The sequence below is a fragment of the Bos indicus genome, chromosome 3 (genome assembly GCF_029378745.1).
Source record: "Bos indicus isolate NIAB-ARS_2022 breed Sahiwal x Tharparkar chromosome 3, NIAB-ARS_B.indTharparkar_mat_pri_1.0, whole genome shotgun sequence".
Lineage (NCBI taxonomy): Eukaryota > Metazoa > Chordata > Mammalia > Artiodactyla > Bovidae > Bos > Bos indicus.
This window is the reverse complement of record NC_091762.1, coordinates 16,439,473-16,460,074: the sequence shown is the minus strand read 5'-3', so window position 1 is coordinate 16,460,074 and position 20,602 is coordinate 16,439,473. Positions and strand designations below refer to the sequence as shown.

At 40.3% G+C, this 20,602-nt stretch overlaps 1 protein-coding gene and 1 non-coding gene across 29 annotated transcripts in view; both read left to right on the top strand.

Moving 5' to 3' along the window:
* The window catches only part of UBAP2L (ubiquitin associated protein 2 like), a 47,975-nt gene that overhangs the window by 15,730 nt on the left and 11,643 nt on the right, over nt 1–20,602 (top strand). For 14 of the 28 annotated variants that reach the window (XM_070785606.1, XM_070785609.1, XM_070785603.1 and 11 more), the window contains exons 8-21: nt 411–523; nt 2,194–2,253; nt 4,068–4,120; nt 5,800–5,885; nt 9,300–9,471; nt 12,756–12,954; nt 13,408–13,685; nt 13,841–14,013; nt 15,052–15,241; nt 16,617–16,671; nt 17,049–17,223; nt 18,151–18,223; nt 19,295–19,490; nt 19,581–19,669. In XM_070785606.1, coding sequence (XP_070641707.1) covers nt 411–523; nt 2,194–2,253; nt 4,068–4,120; nt 5,800–5,885; nt 9,300–9,471; nt 12,756–12,954; nt 13,408–13,685; nt 13,841–14,013; nt 15,052–15,241; nt 16,617–16,671; nt 17,049–17,223; nt 18,151–18,223; nt 19,295–19,490; nt 19,581–19,669 — 1,912 coding nt within the window. The remainder of the gene's footprint in view (nt 1–410; nt 524–2,193; nt 2,254–4,067; nt 4,121–5,799; nt 5,886–9,299; nt 9,472–12,755; nt 12,955–13,407; nt 13,686–13,840; nt 14,014–15,051; nt 15,242–16,616; nt 16,672–17,048; nt 17,224–18,150; nt 18,224–19,294; nt 19,491–19,580; nt 19,670–20,602) is intronic. The other 14 variants (XM_070785619.1, XM_070785615.1, XM_070785618.1 and 11 more) reach the window with 1 other exon arrangement.
* Nucleotides 15,538–15,674, top strand: LOC139182389 (small nucleolar RNA SNORA58). The gene has a single exon (XR_011566054.1). It is a non-coding gene; the product is annotated as a small nucleolar RNA SNORA58 (small nucleolar RNA).

The following is a 20,602-nucleotide window of genomic DNA, read 5'->3' as shown; positions in this document are numbered from 1 at the left end:
TTACCATAGTAGCTTGATGTGGTTAATATTCTGGTATCCTGAGGATAATAGGCAGCTAAGTAACCAAATGTGATCAGACAGATTGCTATAGTATTTCATCAGATGTGTCCAGACATTGGGCTTATTTTAGTGAGATAAGCATTTACCACCTGGATTACTTTATCTCATAACTTCATGTGAATATATATACCTGCTGTTTTTCCAAAATCTTCATGTGGATTTTATCAGTGGCCTAATGCAAGGGGAATGATAGATATCTATATGAGTATATCATGAAATTTTAGGTAAGCTGGTACAATGAGGAAAAGTGAACAGACAAGATTCTAATTGCCCTCCTTTTGAGTTAATTTCAACTGATATTGCTTAGAGCTCAGAGGCTCTTAAGCTTTTTATTTATTTTTTTCTCCCAGAACCTTTAACCCAGCTGATTATGCAGAGCCGGCCAATACTGATGATAACTATGGCAATAATAGCGGCAATACATGGAACAACACTGGCCACTTTGAACCAGACGATGGGACGAGTGAGTGACTGTTTTATTCATTTTTTGTCTTTTGGAACCTAAGGAAGTAATTTTTTTGAGGTTATACTAACATAAGAATGTGGAGGTATAGTTTTTGAGTGCTGAGACAGGGAGAGAGAGGGATAACGGTCGTATTAGTGTGTACTCTGTATTTATTGTGTGCCTACAGGCACATTATACATGCTGTTTCACCTGATCTGTCACTATTTTATAAAACAAACATTATTTATTGTCACTTTTCAGATGACAAGATTTAGATTGCAGGAGTGATTATGAAATTTGCTAGTATCTGAACTTAGAATTTTTCGACTCCAGAAGGCCGTGTGCTCTTTCCATTATACCATCAGCTCCCAGTTGTATTTCCTAGTGTTTCTGTTTGGCTTTGCCTTTTGACAAGATATCCAGGATTACTCAACCCACTACTTGTAGAGGTGAACAGGGCCCAGAATCAAAGCCCACTGTTAATTTGTTTTTGCATACAGAGATAGGAATGTCTTTTTCCTTTAATTTTTGGTAAATATCAGTATCTGGGCAAGAAGAAATTCTGGAGACTTTTAGCCTCTCATTGTTGGATAGTGTTCTGGGTGTGATAGGGTATTATGGGATTTGCTTTTTTTTGTTAGCTGACTTTGGTGCTTATCTGGGTAGCATAGATGTTTGTGGATATGTTAGGCTTGTGGGACATAGCAAGATGTATTTGGAAGTAAAAAATACTTTGATTACTTTAAATGAGAGCAGCCTCTGGGTTCCAGAGTATTTTCTTCTGAGGAGATCAACTATCTCCTTCTGGCTGAGTCAACACTTGGAAAGAAAAGCCTGAGACTTTTTTTTGTCTTATAAAGGGGGGATGGGTTAATAGAGGAGCATGAAATAGGCTCTCTTGACTGTTTATCCACTTAAATTTGCCTTACCCCCCTTTCAGAGATCTGTTACCTTAATCTTGCATCTTTAGGAAGGTCTTTGGCACAAACTTCTTCTCACCTACTGGCCACAGTATGCTATAACTCAGATCCTGAGTATTACATGCTTTTTGTTCATCAAGCTGTCTTAAAAGCTCATTTTGAATACAGATTTTTCAGGAGCAGAGGCTAAAGTTATTGTCAAGCTACATAACTTTTTGAGCTTCCTTATTAGCTATGAAATGTCCTTTTCTATTTTAATTTGGAGGCATTAGAACTCTTCATTCATCTCTTGATGGCTTTTTAGAGCGTTGGTAGCAGTCTGAATAACAAAAGTTGAGGGATTTGTTTTTAGTTGTGGACAGAAAATTAGGTATGGAGTCCCAATCCTAGGTTGGTTGGAAAAAGAGGAAAGGAAGAGGTGTGTATTTGCTTATACCATGTAGAGAAGAACAAATTTGGGAGGCTGGAATCAGAACTTCTTATCTGTTGCCGAATGAATTTTGTGCTGCTCCTGTCATCTTGTTAGTGTTGGGTTAGCTCCGTGCATTCATCCTTGTTAGTTTGATGAGTTGAACTTTTCATGCATAATCTCTTTTTATGTTTTCATGATAGCAAACTTCAAATTCCCTTTTTATTTTAAAAAGAGACTGAAATCTACCCTTAAAATATCCACAGGTACAGTGGGAGTTGTTTGTTGGGGGCAATCATTCTCATTCACAAGCAAAATTTCACTGGTTGTTTTTTCTTTTCTTTTCTTTTTTGTTTCAGGACTTGATTTCATTGGGGTTGAGGGGTCAAATTATCCCCGAAAATTTGAGACTGCTCCTGGTATGATACATCCAGGCGCCTAACTGCCCCGGATATTTAATAATAGATTTTTATGAACTGAAATATCTGTGGATATGTCATCTTTATGTCTTCCTGCTTTTTATTTTTCTGCTTTTTCCTTTGATTCTGTGCCTGTTTTTCTTACTTAGAAAATTGCTTAATGAACACTTAATATTTACTTTGTCTGTGCTTTTTGCTGGTGGAGTGGAAGCCCTAATCTGTTAGAATATTTGAACGCTTTCTGCGTCTTAATGCTTCCTCAGTGTGTAGTCTTTTTCCTTAGCTGTGACCATATGTCCTGTATAGGAAGGTGTCAAGTAGCTGTCTACAGTCTTCCTTTCCATTCCAAATACAGTCACCAGAGTGCAGGGGGAAAAATTATTGCATGAGAGATAGCTTCTAAGTAGTACGTAACTTCTTAGATCACTTCTAATTCTAGGATTGTGTGTATGTGTTAACCCACATTTTGGATTCCAGTTAACGACAGTGGGATGGATGTCAATGGGGAGCAAGAATGGTATCACCAGAGAGGGAGAGAAAAATGTTATTTGTATCTTGCTTAAATTGAGATTGGACTTTGATTTGGAGAACATTGTCATTGTTTAAGTGGCTTGAAATTTCTGTGGTACAATTTTAACACTGTCCTGGGAAAGGCATTGCACTGACATATTTTTCTCTAGGAAATAGGATTTTTCATTATTAAATGTTTAGAAGAATTTCAGATGGATTCTGTAGGTATTATAGAATGTTTCTTTTCAGTGATCATGAAATCAGAATGCCAGACCTTCATTCTTTGATTCTTGTAAGAAGTTTTCTCCATTTGGAGAGAATGCTATAAGAATTATTAAATATATACTGTTATTCTAGAGAAGAAAACCAGGAGTTTTCTTGTCTTTTCTACAGATAAGTGCCTACTTCTTAGTGTGGTCCTTTGCTTGAAGGGAAGAATTTTAGGTCTCAGAAACTCACCCATATTCCTTAAGAAAAGGCAGGTTCCTTTTCTGAGAAGGACATGTGTATATGTGACACAAAACAAGGGGAATGTGGAAGATAGTTTGATTATTTATGGACCTCTTCTACAGAAACTGTATCTGCACTACGTTATTACCAACAGGAGGAGAATGCATAACTCCACTGTCTGTGCCGTGAGCTCAGCAGGTCAGATTTCATGTCTCATATAGTTAGGATTAGTACGGTAATTACTTGATTTTTCCAGTTTCACCTTGTGTCTTCTGAAAATAACAGCCAGCAGAGTTTTTTAATTTAGTTTCCATAGCAGATAGGTGTCAGTGCTCTGTTTGGATTTCAGGCCTTTCCTTCATTGCCCTTCGACTGTCTTGTTGAAACCATTTGTGTTCCTCTGCCCCTGCTGCCACGTCTCTTCAGACTGCTGGCAGTATTGTCTTATACTCAATAGATAGAGTTTGCATGTTTTGGCTTGAATTAATCTGCTGCCATTTCACTGACCAGACCACTGAGTCAGGCCTGAAGGTCTATAAGAGATTGCTTGGAGTGCTGGATCTACTGGAGTCTTGCTCTCTCTTGCATTTTGTTTCTCTCTCTTGCTGTCTCGCACTGTTTCCTATTACAGCTGTGTGACAAAAACTGAAAGTAGCTGTGAAATTTAATTAGAACCCTGGTGTTCTGAGGTATTCTAAAAAGTCTTTTCCTCCCTCTGAAGCCCAAGAATCCTTTCTGATTACTAAATGCTGGTTACACTTTTGGCTGCCAAAAAATTTAATGCATTAGTATTTTCTACACATGCTTTGTACTGGCATTTAAAGTTAGTTCATTGTGTTTTCCTTTATTCCCAGGCGCATGGAGGACTGCAACAGAGGAGTGGGGAACTGAAGATTGGAATGAAGATGTGAGTATTCCCATGTTATTCCTCATCAGTACCTTCTATCCCTAAGTGATGTTTTAGGGATAGAAAATGGGTATGATTCTACCCCTTAAAATTCACCCTTAAGATTCTGACCCAAAACTTTTACATCCAAAATAGTGTTCTGAGCAAGAACATTTCACATATGTTATATGAAGGAGACTGGGCATGAACAGGACTCTCTGGAACCAGACTATGGAAAGGGCAAGTGCACTTGTGTAAGTCCAATATCTGATTGTCGGATTTATCCCAGGAAGCGATGGTGGTTGGGTAGGGCACCAGAGATGGAGTCAGGCAGGTAATGCATTGAGCAGCAGCTTCTGATAGCACGTGATGCTCCTTGGAGCAGTGCAGTTATTTGGTTCACATTCAGGCTTTGGTGTATGGTCCTGTAATTGGTTTAGAGGTGGGTACATGGTGAAAGTTTGGTTGACTCTGAAACCCATTTTGTTATTGTACTCAGAGCCCAACTTGGATGATTTTAATTGAGATGAAAATGTAGGTTTGGCTGTTCTGCAGTGACTAAACTTGGAAACCTCATAGATGTGTGGCACATAAACAGCTATGTGAATTCATTGGAGTAGTACCTGAGTAAAGGGATTTTGCTGATGGCTGGTCACAGTCAAGCCTTTGCTGTGAATTATAGTGATCATGGATGAACTTTCCTGTATTTTGTATTTACTCAAGCAAGACAGAATATGGTAAGAGGAAATGGTGTGTCAAGCTGTTTTGGTTTTCAGGGCTGAGTTTTAAAATTCCAGATGCATCAGCATCAGAGTGTGATTCTTTTCTATTGTAGCTGAGCTAGACTGCTTTGTGAATACTTCATAAGATTTGGCTTGTCTGCTTAACCACCTTTCAGAGAATGATATATTGGGGGGAGTGGATTTCCTGTCTTTAGAGGGGAGGTTTCAATCAGAAAGTTTTTTTTTTTTTTTTAACTTATTTTTAAAGTTGTGGGGGAATTGCTTGGTGTTCCAGTGGTTAGGACACTTTCACTGCTGAGGGCCAGGGTTCAATTCCTGGTTGGGGAACTCTGAGCGCCCACAAACTGGGCAGCATGGTTAAAAAAATTAAATCAACTTTGAATAGTAGAAATATTTATTCCCTGCAATTGACTTACTTGATTTTAATGTCTTATAGGGGAGAGACTAGATGTAATAAAGTCAGTTTTAAGGCAAAACACGTTAAAATTATTCCTGCAAACTTCAGCACATCAGAATTTGGGCCCTTCCTGCTCAAAAGCAAAGAATTATTTTTATTTCTGTCTTCATTTTGGCTGGGGTCTTCCTTTGAGAGGATTAGTGGAAGATAAAGTATGATTCGGATTGAGGTAGGAGTTGGGAGGCATAGTGAGAAAATATAAAGGGGCTTTCTCTATTTTTCTGTCTAGCATATTCACTTTCTTATAAGTTCAGGGTGCATATTATGTGACTCCACTAGATTTTATTGGGTTCATGGATTCTGCTCTCTCTTTTGATAAGATCTACAGAAGATAGATAGAAGGGGCTTGAAAGTCAGTCCATTCAGGATTTCTTAGGGTAAACAGTTCTCACTTGTAGGAGTTTTTCCCTTTTTCTTATGTTGCATTCCCCTTACCTCTGCCAGGTTTCTGGACTGTAACTAGCCTAACACTAGGAGTGACTAATGCCTCTGTTTTCCAGCTTTCTGAGACCAAGATCTTCACTGCCTCTAATGTGTCTTCAGTGCCTCTGCCTGCGGAGAATGTGACAATCACTGCTGGTCAGAGGCAAGTGTGTGGTGTGAATTGTCAGTATCTTTTCTCAGAGGGATCTGCTAAGTGAGCTGTAAGGAAGGAGTGGTACTGGCCCTTCATGAACTCCCATAGTGTTGATAATAGAATCAAATCACATTACAGTCCTATTTAGTTTATAGGTAGATTTTTGTAAGAGTTGATAGTAGTTTATCTACCAAATGAATATCTGTATAATTTTGAAGTTAACTTCTTCCAGATAGTCCTTCATTAATACATACATCAAGAAAATGTATATATATATATATATATATATATATATATACACACACACACACATTAGCCTTGTCAGCATCCCAGATACTGATTAAAACTTAGAATAATATAAACTTACAGTAAATCAGGTTAAGAAAAGCTAAAAGTGGAAAGATTTTATTTATTTCGGAATTTGCAGAACTGTTCAATAGCTTCTTCTCTTGCTTTATAATTATGTCTTTGTTCTAGCCAACTGGGTGTGATGATCATTTTTTCCCCTAGCATCTATCTTATGAATTTTTTAGGACTTGAACATAAGTATTGGAGTCAATAGAGGGAGATAACACTTGTCAGGGAATATTTTTATCCCCTGAAAAACTCTTGAATTATTTCTGGACCTGGATATGATAGCTGTAGGGCTTCCCTGATAGCTCAGTTGGTAAAGAATCTGTCTGCAATGCAGGAGACCCCAGTTCAATTCCTAGGTTGGGAAGATCCACTAGAGAATGGATAGGCTACTCCACTCTAGTATTCTTGGGCTTCGCTTGAGGCTCAGCTGGTAAAGAATCTGCCTGCAGTGTGGGAGACCTGTGTTGTATCCTTGGATTGAGAAGATCCCCTGAAGAAGGGAAAGGCTACCCACTCCAGTATTCTGGCCTGGAGAATTCCATGGACTGTATAGTCCATGGGTTGCAAAGAGTCGGACATGACTGAGTGACTTTCACTTTCACTTTCATGATAGTTATTGGCCCAGAATCCAACTTGAAGGCAGAAGAACCAGAGATCAAATTCCCAACATCTGTTGGATTATAGAAAAACCAGGAGAGTTCAAGAAAAACATCTGCTTTACTGACTATGCCAAAGCCTTTGACTGTGTGGATCACAAAAAACTATGGAAAATTCTTAAAGAGATGGGAAAACCAGACCACCTTAACTGACTCCTGAGAAATCTGTACGCAGGTCAGAAGCAACATTTAGAACCGGACACAGAACAACAGACTGGTTCCAAATTGGGAATAGAGTACATCAAGACTGTATACGGTCACCCTGCTTATTTAAATTATATGCAGATTAAATCATGCAAAATGCCAGGCTGGATGAGCACAAGCTGGAATCAAGATTGCTGGGAGAAATATCAGTAACCTCAGATATGCAGATGACACCATTCTTATGGCAAAAAGTGAAGAAGAACTAAAGAGCCTCTTGACAAAAGTGAAAGAGGAGAGAGAAAAAGCTGACTTAAAACTCAACATTCAGAAAAACTAAAATCATGGCATCTGGTCCCATCACTTCATGGCAAATAGATGAGGAAACAGTGACAGACTTTATTTTCTTGGGCTCCAGCATCACTGTGGATGGTGAAAAGGATGCTTGCTCCTTGGAAGAAAAGTTACGACCAACCTAGACAGCATATTAAAAAGCAGAGACATTACCTTGCCAGCAAAAGTCCATCTAGTCAGAGAGTTGGACCACAAAGAAAGCTGAGCGCTGAAGAATTGATGCTTTTGAACTGTGGTGTTGGAGAAGACTCTTGAGAGTCCTTTGGATTGCAAGGAGATCAAACCACTCAATCCTAAAGGAAATCAACCCTGAATATTCATTGGAAGGACTGATGCTGAAGCTCCAATCAATACCTTGGCCACCTGATGCAAAGAACTGACTCATTTGAAAGATTCTGATGCTGGGAAAGATTGAAGGCAGGAGGAGAAGGGGACGACAGAGGATGAGATGGTTGGATGGCATCACCGATTTAATGGACATGAGTTTGAGCTAGCTCCAGAAGTTGGTGATGGACAGGGAAGCCTGGTGTGCTGCAGTCCAAGGGATCGCAAAGAGTCGGACACGACTGAGTGACTGAACTGAACTGACTCAGAATGTCCTAATAAGAAGTGTGATAGGAGTAGGACGTTCAGGATGTCATTACCAGAGGTTAATTGTTGTTATTGTTTTTAATGACACCAAATATCTGATTTTTTTCCCACACAGGTTCTGTGTTCAGCTAAGTGTTCAGCAGTTTAATTCAGTTCTGACAGTAATTCTCCAGAGTTAGCACAGACCCAAGGTGACTGCTCAGTATCCTAAAACAGCCTTTACTTCAGAGGTACCCAGGCTACTCACACAGTTCTGCTCAGCTGGCTACAAATTTGGGGGTTTTCACAGCCCCCTCTTCAGATTCAATAATTTGCTAAGATGATTGATAGGATGCAGGAAAGTGTTTTTGCTTGACATTCCTGATTTATTAGTTTAACCAGTATTCCAAAACAGCCAAATGGAAGAGAGGCACAGGCCAGGGTGTGGGGGTTGGAGCATGGAGCTTTTAAGCCCTCTCTGGGTGTTCTGCCCTCCTTGTGGGTCACATGTGGTCACCAGCCCAGAAGCTCACTGAATCTCACTGTTGAAGAGGTTTTAATCAAAGTTTCATTACATATACATGATTGATGAAGTCATCGGTGATTGAATTCAATCTCTAATTCCCTTTCCTTTCCTAGAGGTGGGTGGAGTGTAGTAGGGTTGAAAGTTCCAACTCTCATTCACTTTCTTGGTGTTTTTGGTGACCAGCCACCTTCTCAAAACTATGTGTGTGGGGTTCCCCCTCCCTGAGTAACTATTATCTTAAACTGTGGTTGAAAGGGACCAATTATGAAAAATAAAAGATATCCCTCTTACTAAGGAAATTTTTCCAAGTATATAGTATATACTTGGATATACTTGGATATATAAAGTATATACTAGTATATACTTTATTATACCACAGGTGACTTTTGGAATTTTTTAAAAACTGGGGGAAAAATTGCCTAAATCCTTCTGTTCTAAAGCCACTTGAGGATGCCAGCATTCTATTTGTGGTCTTAGATATTGGTCATGACAGGTATTCAGTATTAAAATCATGGGTAAAAGTTAGGAATTTTGGGGCCAGTTATGGAGCTGCTGTATTAAAACTAACATTTGACATTTCATTAAGTTAAAAAATTTCACTAAAATTAAAATTGTAAACAACATTAAGGATGTCAGCTCTATTGGAATACATCTGGATACTATTGTGACTCTTATACATCTGTTGTTTTTGATGAGTTCAGCATTTTAGGGCTTTGTGTTTCTGGGGAGTGACTTCCTTTTGATCTATCCTTAATCTAAGTCGGGTATTGGAGATAAGAATGTTCTGTCATTATTCATCAAACTTTCTCTCTCCACTAGAATTGACCTTGCTGTTCTGTTGGGAAAGACACCATCTTCCATGGAGAATGATTCATCTAATCTGGATCCCTCTCAGGCTCCTTCTCTTGCCCAGCCTCTGGTGTTCAGTAACTCGAAGCAGAGTGCCATATCACAGCCTGCTTCAGGGAACACGTTTTCTCATCACAGTATGGTAAGTAGGAAACAAGGTATATCTTAAAGTTTTCTGCAACCCCAGCACATACGTACAAATACAGTAATTCCTTTCAGTGACACCTGAAAGGTTTGGGGCAAGGTAAAAAGCATCTTTTGTCTTCCTAAGCAGACTTGAGTGTAGAAATGTTGATTTGGGTAATAGGGGATAGCTCTAGGAGAGGATTTAGGTCTGGACAGACCAAATCATCTTATAAAAATGAATAAACATTTTATTTGTGGTCCGTTGCTCACTGTGTCTGACTCTTTGTAACCCCATGGATCCCACCAATCTCCTCTGTCCAGGGAATTTTCTAAATAAGAATACTGAAGTGGGTTGCCATTTCCTACTCCAGGGGATCTTCCTGACCCAGAGATGAAACCCATATCGCCTGCACTGGCAGGTGGATTCTTTACCACTGTGCCACCTGGGAAGCCCTGACACCATTTACTGAGTACTTATGGTGCAGAACAATGTATTTTTTTTGTAGGGCGGGGGGAATGTAATTTTTTGGGGAAAAAATTATTTGGCCGTCCTGGGTCTTAGTTGTGGCACGTGGGATCTTAGATCTTTGTTGTGGCCTGCAGGATCTTTAATTGTGGCATCCAGGGCCTAGTTTCCTGACCAGAGGTTGAACCCAGTCCTCTCTCCCTGCCCCCACATTAGAAATGTGGGGTCTTAGCCACTGGGCCACCAGGGAAGTCCTTATTTTCTATTATTCTTGAAGAGAGAAAATCAATGACAATTTTAACGCTAATACTAATTAGTAATAGTAATTAAATGTTGAGAGGTAGTAGCACTTCCCTGTTTTTTGATAGAGCACAATTACCATATGTATGTATTTAAATCGTACATTTCTGAGCTAGGCTTCTAAAAACTTGAGGTCTTCCTGAATCTGCCCATATAATAACTGTTTCTCCCTTTCTCCGTAAGTGGGGATAAGGGTGCTTGCTGTGCCTATCTTACAGGGCTTCAGGAAGATAGATAAGATTATGAGTAAAAGTGATACAAATGTGGTGGCTGTGGTGGTATTAGTTGTTAACCTGGAGCACTTAACAACAAATGACTTGTTGATTCAGAATTATTTTTTAAAAATTCAAGGTCATCAATTACGGGAAAGGCTAAATAAACAAAGACGATACAAGGACTAACTTATGGTCAGTAAATCCTAAAAGTACTGCTTTTTCTTTCTTTTACTTTCCTGTCTGTTTACTTTTTGGTGGTTGTCAAGAGGTAAGAGACAATGTATATGCATATACTTTGATTTTTCTAGTAGTAAGATTATGTTAATAGTAATTGCTTCAACTAGAAAATTGCTGAGTCAGCCTCTAATCCAGAAGTTTTTTTAGTTTTTAACCGTTATCCTAAAATAATTTCATGTGTTAATGGTAATTTGGTGGTTAATATTCTGCCATATATGAATGGTGACAGGTGAGAAAAGGTAGAAGAGAAGAGAAAGGGAGAGAAGTGTTGGGACCAAAAAGAAAGAAAGAAAATGGAACAAAGATGATCAGAAAATAACTGCCAACCCCTAATATAGATGATTTGAAAAGGGTTAAGTGCTTTGTGTCACTTTAAATTACCATTAAAGCCTGGAATTGAGGATTTATGCTGTGCTAAGTCACTTCAGTCGTTTCCGACTCTGTGCGACCCCATAGACGGCAGCCCACCAGGCTCCCCTGTCCCTGGGATTCTCTAGGCAAGAACACTGGAGTGGGTTGCCATTTCCTTCTCCAGTGCATGAAAGTGAAAAATGAAAGTGAAGTCGCTCAGTCGTGTCTGACTCTTAGCGACCCCATGGATTGCAGCCTGACAGGCATGGGATTTTCCAAGCAACAGTACTGGAGTGGGGTGTCATTGCCTTCTCCATTAGGATTTATACCCAAATCCAAATTCTCATCAAAAATAAAAATGTCAGTATATTTCCAGTTTACCCTGACATTCTATTTAATGTGTGTCGTGTGATGTGTTAAACATAAGTTCCTTCTTTTTACCTGTGTTAATTAGGGTGCTATTTAATGTAGTTCTTTTCCTTTCAGAATAAATTACAGGATTAATTTCCCTAAAAATTTAATGGATGTAAGTAATATAGGAGCCCTTATTATCACAATATGTGAATATTAAGTAATTTTCTTTGTCTTTAATGTTTCATGCTTGCAGTGTTTGGTAATCATTGCTGTGTGGGATCATTTCTCTGTTACAGTCCTGTACTTTCAACTAGATTTTGGCTGTTTTTGTTTTTATTTGTATAATCTTGAAATTCAGACTGAAGTGGAAAGAAAAAGTCTTACCTTGAGTTGGGCAGATTGATTTTGTGTAAGTGCTGCTTAATGATGAAAATCATGATGTGGTTAAATAAGAACCTAAGAAAGACTAGACTAAATCTCCTTAGAGTTTCTTTAGAATGGTTAATTTTCTGGTCTAGGGTGGTAGTTTTACTTGGTGTTGGGGATCCCCCAGAAGCAGCGAGAGTAAATTTTTCTCTTATCATCACGATTGTCTAGTGCAGAAGCTGGGCTGGCCCCTAATCTCGCTCTTTTGTCTCTGCTAGTTACTAGAAGCATTGAGGAGAAGCTCCAGTTAGTTGTTTTTGTTCCCTTTGAGCTTTTCAGTGGAAGGCCCAAAGACATTAATGACTGAAGTGAAAGTTTATGTTATCTTCATGTTATCTTAGTAATCAGTTATCAGTTGATTTAAAAATTCAAAATGGGGAGAGACCCCTCCTCCTGTCATTAAAAAAATTCCTGGGGACTCCCATGGTGACCCAGTGGCTGACTCCACGCTCCCAGTGCAAGGGGCCCGGGTTTAATCCTTGTTCAGAACTAGATCCTATATGCCACAACTAAAGATCCCTTGTTAGGCAGCTAAGACCTGGCATGGCCAAAGAAGAAAAAGAAGTCTCTGAGGAGGAGGGAGGGAAGGGTGATGGCAATGGTATAAATTTTAATGGCTCTTAAATTTTTTTGAGTGCTTTCTATGTATCATGCACATATTAAATGCTTTTTATATATTTGTTTAATCCTCCTACACCTTTATGAGATACTACTTTTATTTTCAGATGAGGAAAATGAGGTACAGATTAACTACAAGTCATTTTTCCACAATTACTTAACCAGGATTTAAGTCTAGACAGTCTCAGTCCAGACTTTACGCTGTAATAGACTATTCCATTTAGTGACATTCTTTATATCTATACTGACTCTTAACCCAGATGAGTGTCTTTTTGAGTAGCTGAACAAGGTTATTTGGCTGTGGATTTCTCTAATCACTGTGTTGATCTACAGGTGAGCATGTTAGGGAAAGGATTTGGTGATGTTGGTGAAGCTAAAGGCGGCAGCACCACAGGCTCTCAGTTCTTGGAGCAATTCAAGACTGCTCAGGCCCTGGCTCAGTTGGCAGCTCAGCATTCTCAATCTGGAACCACCACCACCTCCTCTTGGGACATGGGCTCTACCACACAATCCCCATCGCTGGTGCAGTATGGTGAGAAAGATGGAAAATGACTGAATTCTTTAAGGGTTGGAGGATTACTGCCAAGAGGCTGGCAGGAGTAGTTCCCACACTGATTTCCCCTTGTCAGAAAGGCTCAGTTCAGAAAGCTGGGGAATAATAAATAAATATATAAGTTGAGGCTGTATATCTCTTTCATCAAATTTAACCCTGTACACATTTGCAGTCTTCTGTTGACGTGAGGATGTTTTGGATTTTTCCTGGATTTATCTTCAGTATTTGAAAACAGTGTGTTGCCTTTGGAAGAGTTTATGAACTTTGCCGTTTTAGGACCTTATTCTCTGAATATGGGCCATTTCTAGATTGCTTTCTTACAAAGGCAGTGTAGTTGATTTGATATAATCCAATGGTTGTCACAGAATAATAGTATTTTCTTGAGGTCAATGAGGACCTCTGGCCTCATACATATTGGATCTCCTCATGCAGATTTGAAGACCCCAAATGATTCAACAGTGCACAGCCCCTTTACAAAGCGCCAGGCTTTCACCCCATCTTCAACCATGATGGAGGTGTTCCTTCAGGAGAAGCCACCTGCTGTGGCTACCTCCACAGCCGCACCTCCACCCCCATCTTCTCCTCTGCCAAGCAAATCCACCTCGGCTCCACAAATGTCTCCTGGGTCTTCAGACAACCAATCCTCCAGCCCTCAGCCGGCTCAGCAAAAACTGAAACAGCAGAAGAAAAAAGCCTCCTTGACTTCTAAGGTATTTGAACTTTTCGAAAGATATTATTTTAGGGCAAAGGGGTGTGGGATTTGAGAATTGAGATTGTAAGGATGTAGTTTAGAAGTCTGATGTGGAAGTTTGCTATCAGTCTTACAATAAGGTTATAGTAAACCATTTCTTTATCTTCTCTACAGATTCCTGCTCTGGCTGTGGAGATGCCTGGCTCAGCAGATATCTCAGGGCTAAACCTGCAGTTTGGGGCATTGCAGTTTGGGTCAGAGCCTGTCCTTTCTGATTATGAGTCCACCCCCACCACGAGCGCCTCTTCAAGCCAGGCTCCAAGTAGCCTCTATACCAGCACGGCCAGGTAGAGGAAACAGCTGTCATAGACTTCTTTTAGACTTTTCCAACTTTTTGTAAGTCTCTTGTTGATTCCTAGAACTCTGGACAGCCAAGGCTCTGATTGAAGGAAAAGCAGCCACTTGTAGCAGTTTGTTGAGCACTTTTGTTACTAGGTTTTTCCATAACCAAACAGATAGAATATATCCTTTGGGTACTTACAGAATGTCCAGGCACAGTTCCTAGAGATGTGTACCCCCCCTTTAAAGTACATTGGCAGTGCTTTTGACACTTTGAGACCTTTTCTGTGGATTTAAAGCCTATGAAGGTTGTAACTTTGAACTCCTAGGAAGGAGGTAAAATTAGTACTACAGAATTAAAAGAAACCTTTCCTGTAGAACCTTTCCTATGAATAGATATCAGGGAAGTCTATCTTAGGCAATAGAAAATCCTGGAATTCGGGAGTAATAGGTGGGTTTAGTTTTTTTTTTTTTTTAAGTCCTTAGAATTTAAAAGTAGAGATGTCTTGCCCCAGCCTAGCTCTATTGAATCATAATTGTTGTTAATGCATGTGAGTATTTTTAAAGTTCTTCTCAAGAGAATTTTACTCTTGGGTTTTTTGAGAGAGCCAGGAACTCAGAATTCCTTAAAGTGAGCAAAAGGTGATTTTTCCTGTGCTTAGGGTTCTTGTTACGATTATATGAAAGGGACCAAGAATAGTGTATCCTTTCTACTGACTTTTAGCCTCTTTTTCTAATAACAGCAGAATGTAGGGACACAAGAAAATTCTCTCTTCCTTTAAGAGTTGAAAATGTTTTTAAGCTCGATTCTTAGCTTAGATACCTGGCTTTATAGGATGTGGAAATTCCTACTGTTGTCAGGAGAAAATTGTTGCAGTATCTTTTATTTGTTCTTGAAGTTTGTCTTTTTGATTATAATCAATTTGATTATAAGTTGATTGTAATCAACTCTAGTAAGTTACTAGAGTAACTTACTCCACTGTTTTAGTATCAGTGGATCTGTTCTATTCGTTTCTCTTGAGATTTTCCTTCTCCATTCCCCACAGTGAATCTTCATCCACAATTTCATCTAACCAGAGTCAGGAGTCCGGTTATCAGAGTGGCCCAATTCAGTCGACAACCTATACCTCCCAAAATAATGCTCAGGGCCCTCTATATGAACAGAGATCCACACAGACTCGGCGGTACCCCAGCTCCATCTCTTCATCACCCCAAAAGGACTTGACTCAGGCAAAGGTATTGGCTTCACTAGCCCCTGGGCATTGGTTGGGAGAGTAGCAGACAAAGTCTCTTAAAGTCTCTTAAATATTAGTGTTATACTTCTTGACAGATGGTGCTAAGATATCTCTGAAATGCTGATTATGAAGCTTAACCTCATTTTTGTGGTTGGTGAAATAAAAAAAAGTTCTGTGCACTAATCCTGGAGACTCAGAGCTAGAAGATCATTCTCTTTGCACTAAAGATTCATTCTCTCTAGTAGAATCAGTCTCCAGTACCTATTTTCTTGGAAAATCTGATTGCTAGACTTCTGAGTGCATATCAGTAGACCTCACCTTGCTATGTCTTGGCTTGGTGAGGGGGACAGCATATGCCAGAGGAAATGTGGAGTGACTGTCAGATGCAGCCAGCAGAATAAGTGGTTTGGCTGAACTGTCTTACTCCCACATCCTCCCCGAGGGATCATTGGATTTTGGCAACCCACTCCAGTATTCTTGCTTGGAGAATCCCATGGACAGAGGAACTTGGTGGGCTACAGTCCACGGGTCACAAAGAGTCGGACACGACTGAGCGACTTCACTTTCACTTTATCTGTTTGGGGTTCGGGATCTCTTCAGCAGTTTGGGCATTGCCTCTTATTGCCCTGGGTCACACAGGGTCGGTATATCTTTTATTGTTTTTTTTTTTTTTCCAAAGAGGTTATAGCAATTTATTTTTTATTTATTTTTTAAATTTTACTTTATTTTTAAACTTTACAATATTGTATTAGTTTTGCCAAATATCGAAATGAATCCACCACAGGTATACCCGCGTTCCCCATCCTGAACCCTCCTCCCTCCCCTACCCTCCCTCTGGGTCGTCCCAGTGCACCAGCCCCAAGCATCCAGTACTGTGCATCGAACCTGGACTGGCGACTGGTTTCATACATGATATTATACATGTTTCAGTGTTATTCTCCCAAATCTCCCCACCCTCTCCCTCTCCCACAGAGTCCATAAGACTGATCTATACATCAGTGACTCTTTTGCTGTCTCATACACAGGGTTATTGTTACCATCTTTCTAAATTCCATATATATGCGTTAGTATACTGTATTGGTGTTTTTCTTTCTGGATTACTTCACTCTGTATAATAGGTTCCAGTTTCATCCATCTCATTACAACTGATTCAAATGTATTCTTTCTAATGGCTGAGTAATACTCCATTGTGTATATGTACCACAGCTTGCTTATCCATTCATGTTTTTAAATTTTTGTTGTTTTTCCTTTGGGTTGTGTACATTATGTTAATCCTTCTGTTAACTTGCAGAATTTCTCTGAAAGAAATTGGTTGGCAGAAATTAAACTGAGTCGGTGTACTAACAATCTATTCTTGTTTGTCTGTTTCTTACCAGAATGGCTTCAGTTCTGTGCAGGCCACGCAGTTACAGACCACGCAATCTGTTGAAGGTAAGGGTCCTCCAGGCTTTTTCCTCTAAATTACAGTGTTTTTACTCCCCTTCCAATATTTTTGCATGTTGTAGATTGTCATGAAAAGACCCCTGCCTCAGTGATCAAAACTATTGGTTTTATTCTTAGCTTGATTTTTTTTCTACCTTGCTGTTTAATCTCAAACCTTCCTAAGTTTCAGGTTCTCTGTTGGTTTCCTTCATTGGTTGGTTCTGTGAAATGCTTGGAATTAAAAAAAAAAAAAAAGATTGCACCTAAATGCTACTGGTCCATTACTAAATATCTTACACACTCACACTCTTATCTTCAGGACAGCCTAGGACTGTCGTCACCTCTTAACTTCCTCTGATGATGTGAATTCCTTTCTTTATTTCCAGGTGCTACGGGCTCTGCAGTGAAATCTGACTCACCTTCCACTTCTGGCATCCCCCCTCTCAGTGAAACGGTATCTGCAGCTTCCTTACTGACAACAACCAATCAGCACTCATCCTCCTTGGGTGGCTTGAGCCACAATGAGGAGATTCCAAATACTACCACCACACAACACAGCAGGTGATTTGGGGTGAGGATGGAGGTTTGGGTTGGTGAATAGTAATAACAGAGCTCTCTGGTTTTGTCTTACCCTCTCTGCCTAGCAGAGACCACATTATCTAAGTGGATGACCTACAAGCTATGGGAAGTAAAGACAGAGGAGGCTTTTTTCCCTTTTCAAAACCCATTCTTATTTTGGGCTCTGCTCACTACCCCTTGCTGACTATTGTGTTGACCTTACGATCTCAGATCTGTTTGGTCCCATATTCTGCCTTTTTTGCCTGGGTTGTTTTTTTACTTAATTGAATTATAGTTAATTTATGACGTGTTAATTTCTCTGTACAGAAAAGTGATTCAGTTATACATATACATGTTCTTTTTTATATTTTTTGCATTATGGTTTATCACAGGATATTGAATATAGTTCTCTGTGCTGTACAGTAGAACCTTATTGTTCGTTCGTTCTTTGTATATACTAGTTTGCATCTGATAACCCAAAACTCCAATTCTATCCCTTTCTCTTCAGCAACCACAAATTAGTTCTCTGTGTCTGGCCTCTGTTAATTGTTATGGCTGCACTGGGTCTTCACGGCAGTGCACGGGTTCTTTGTTGCTGCACATGGGTTTCCTTTGGTTGCTGGGAGTCGGGGTTACTGTCTAGTTGTGGTGTGCGGGCTTCTCCTTGCAGTAGCTTCTCGTTGCGGAGCACAGGCTCTAGGGCGTGTGGGCTTCAGTAGTTGCAGTGCATGAGCTTTAGTTGCCCCGAGGCATGAGGGGTCTTAGTTCCTAGTCCAGGAATTGAACCTGTGTCCCCTGCATTGGCAGGTGGGTTCTTAACCACTGGACCACTAGGGAAGTCCCTAGCCTAGTCCCCAGTTCTTGACTGAAGCTCCACGTCAGGCAATAACCATAGCACTGTGGCTAATGGCAACCACTTTATCCTTACAGCACGTTATCTACTCAGCAGAATACCCTTTCGTCATCAACATCTTCTGGGCGCACTTCAACATCCACTCTTTTGGTAAGTGTGAATGTGGTAAAAGGAAATGTGGTCTTATTACATTCAAACAATTATCCAACCATAAGATTCTCCCAAGAAACAACTCTTGAAAATTTCTTCATGAGGTGGCAAAATGACAACAGATCTAAGGTTGCAGGAAAAGGAGTAAAAGTATACTTGAAGCCAAGAAAGGCAGAAGAATCCAGAAATACTGCAGAGCTGTGGGCCAATTCTTAAAGCCCTGGAAATGGCTTTCCTTAGTATACGACTTTTTAAATTTTTTTAAAGACACTGAAACTGGGTGGGGCTATGTATGCTGTGATAAATTCTGTAAGAACATTGTTTTCTAACTGATACAGCCATTCTCACTCCGGGATTTGCCAAACCTGAGTCCTGAAAATAAGCAGTTTGAGTCTAGGCATCCTATGAAAGTAAAGGCCAGATGAGCACTTTGAGCTAAAGAATTAAGTTCACTGTTGTGATTTTGTGACAACTATACTTGTGGAATTAAGCTGAGATGGTAAGGAAGAAAACTCACTTCAAAAGGACCTGTTTCAGGGAAAGCATGTCTGTTTTGTCAAAAGCCTGGGACAAGGTAATGAGGACTAAGGCTTTCTTAGGATTTTCTCTTTCTTCCAGTACACTATTTCAGGTTTAAATGCATTAGAATTTGTACTTTTTTCTAGCCTGTGAACTTGTCTGTTGTGTTAGCCTAGCAAAGAAGAGTGGGCGAGGAGGCATTTATAATGTATTTTTCAGACCTAACTTTATCTTTTGTCTCCTTATTGGGCAGTCAGTATTGGTTTCTGGGGAGTTTGTCCCTACTCGCTCTGCTGCTTTTTGAACAGGGTGATAATGTGCAGTGGGTCCGTTGCTAACCATCTTTACCAGATAAATCTTGGAGAATGTGTAGCTGGAGAGTATTTAATCATTTATTCTAGTTACTTTGGCAAAGGATGACCAGTACCCTTCCTCAGCCTCTTTAATTGGGAAGTTGGTGTGCTAAAATCAACAGAAGGGAATGTCTTTCCTGACCTGTTAGACTAATCACTGTTTCCTCCTCCTCTTTTCCACTGCACTGCCTTTTTGAAGCACACGAGCGTGGAGAGTGAGGCGAATCTCCATTCTTCCTCCAGCACTTTCTCCACCACATCCAGCACAGTCTCTGCTCCCCCGCCAGTGGTCAGTGTCTCCTCCAGTCTCAATAGTGGCAGTAGCTTGGGCCTCAGCCTAGGCAGCAACTCTACCGTCACAGCCTCCACTCGAAGCTCAGTTGCTACGACTTCAGGTAACCCTGTGTAGAAGTTGAATTGCCTTCCTTTGGGATGGAGGAGCAAAGTAATGATGTGACAGGATAAAAATATAATTTCTCTTTTAGGAAAAGCTCCTCCCAACCTCCCTCCTGGGGTCCCGCCATTGTTGCCTAATCCATATATTATGGCTCCAGGGCTGTTACATGCCTACCCGGTAAGTGAGACTGAATGATCTTTTCCAAAAGAGGAAGGTGGTATGCCTAGTCTTTATTGCTGTGACTTCAGGTGGAAGACTATACATAATAAATGAGCGGTTATCATGTGTAGTCTTTAATCTTTGTAGTTCAGGGGGAAATAATTTTTTTTAAGAGGAAGGACTCAACCTAGACTAGGTCCTCTGTTGTGTATTTTCTCTGTGTGGAACAATTACTGGGCCTCAGAAGCTGAAGGCCCGAGTGCCTAACTGGAATCCCTCACAGTTTCCTGGAAAATTATTCTCTCTAGTTGGATTGATTCCTAATCCCTGGGGGTCTGTGCTGGCTCTGACCCGATGAGAGTAGAGTTCCCTGAGTTAGTCCGTGGTTCTCTGAGCATAGGTGAATGACAGGAGTAGTCTTTTGTCTTGCTGAGTTTTGTGTCAGGTTCATGTATTCAGTGCTTATTAAGATGAAGGATATTTATTTAAAAACATTTTTTTAAAATACCTGTTTTTCAAACTTATGATTACCAGGGGATACAGGAGGGGAGAGATAAATGGGGAGGTTGCTATTGACATGCATATACCTACTGTATATAAAATAAGAACCTACTATATGGCACAGGTAACTCAACTCTGTACTCTAATGGCCTATATGGCTGCTGCTGCTGCTAAGTCGCTTCAGTCGTGTCCGACTCTGTGCGACCCCATAGATGGCAGTCCACCAGGCTCTGCCATCCCTGGGATTCTCCAGGCAAGAACACTGGAGTGGGTTGCCATTGCCTTCTCCATTGTGTGAAAGTGAAGTCGCTCAGTCGCATCCGACTCGTAGCGACCCCATGGACTGCAGCCTACCAGGCTCCTCCATCCATGGGATTTTCTAGGCAAGAATACTGGAGTGGGTTGCCATTGCCTTCGGCCTATATGGAAAAAGGATCAAAAAAAAAAAGT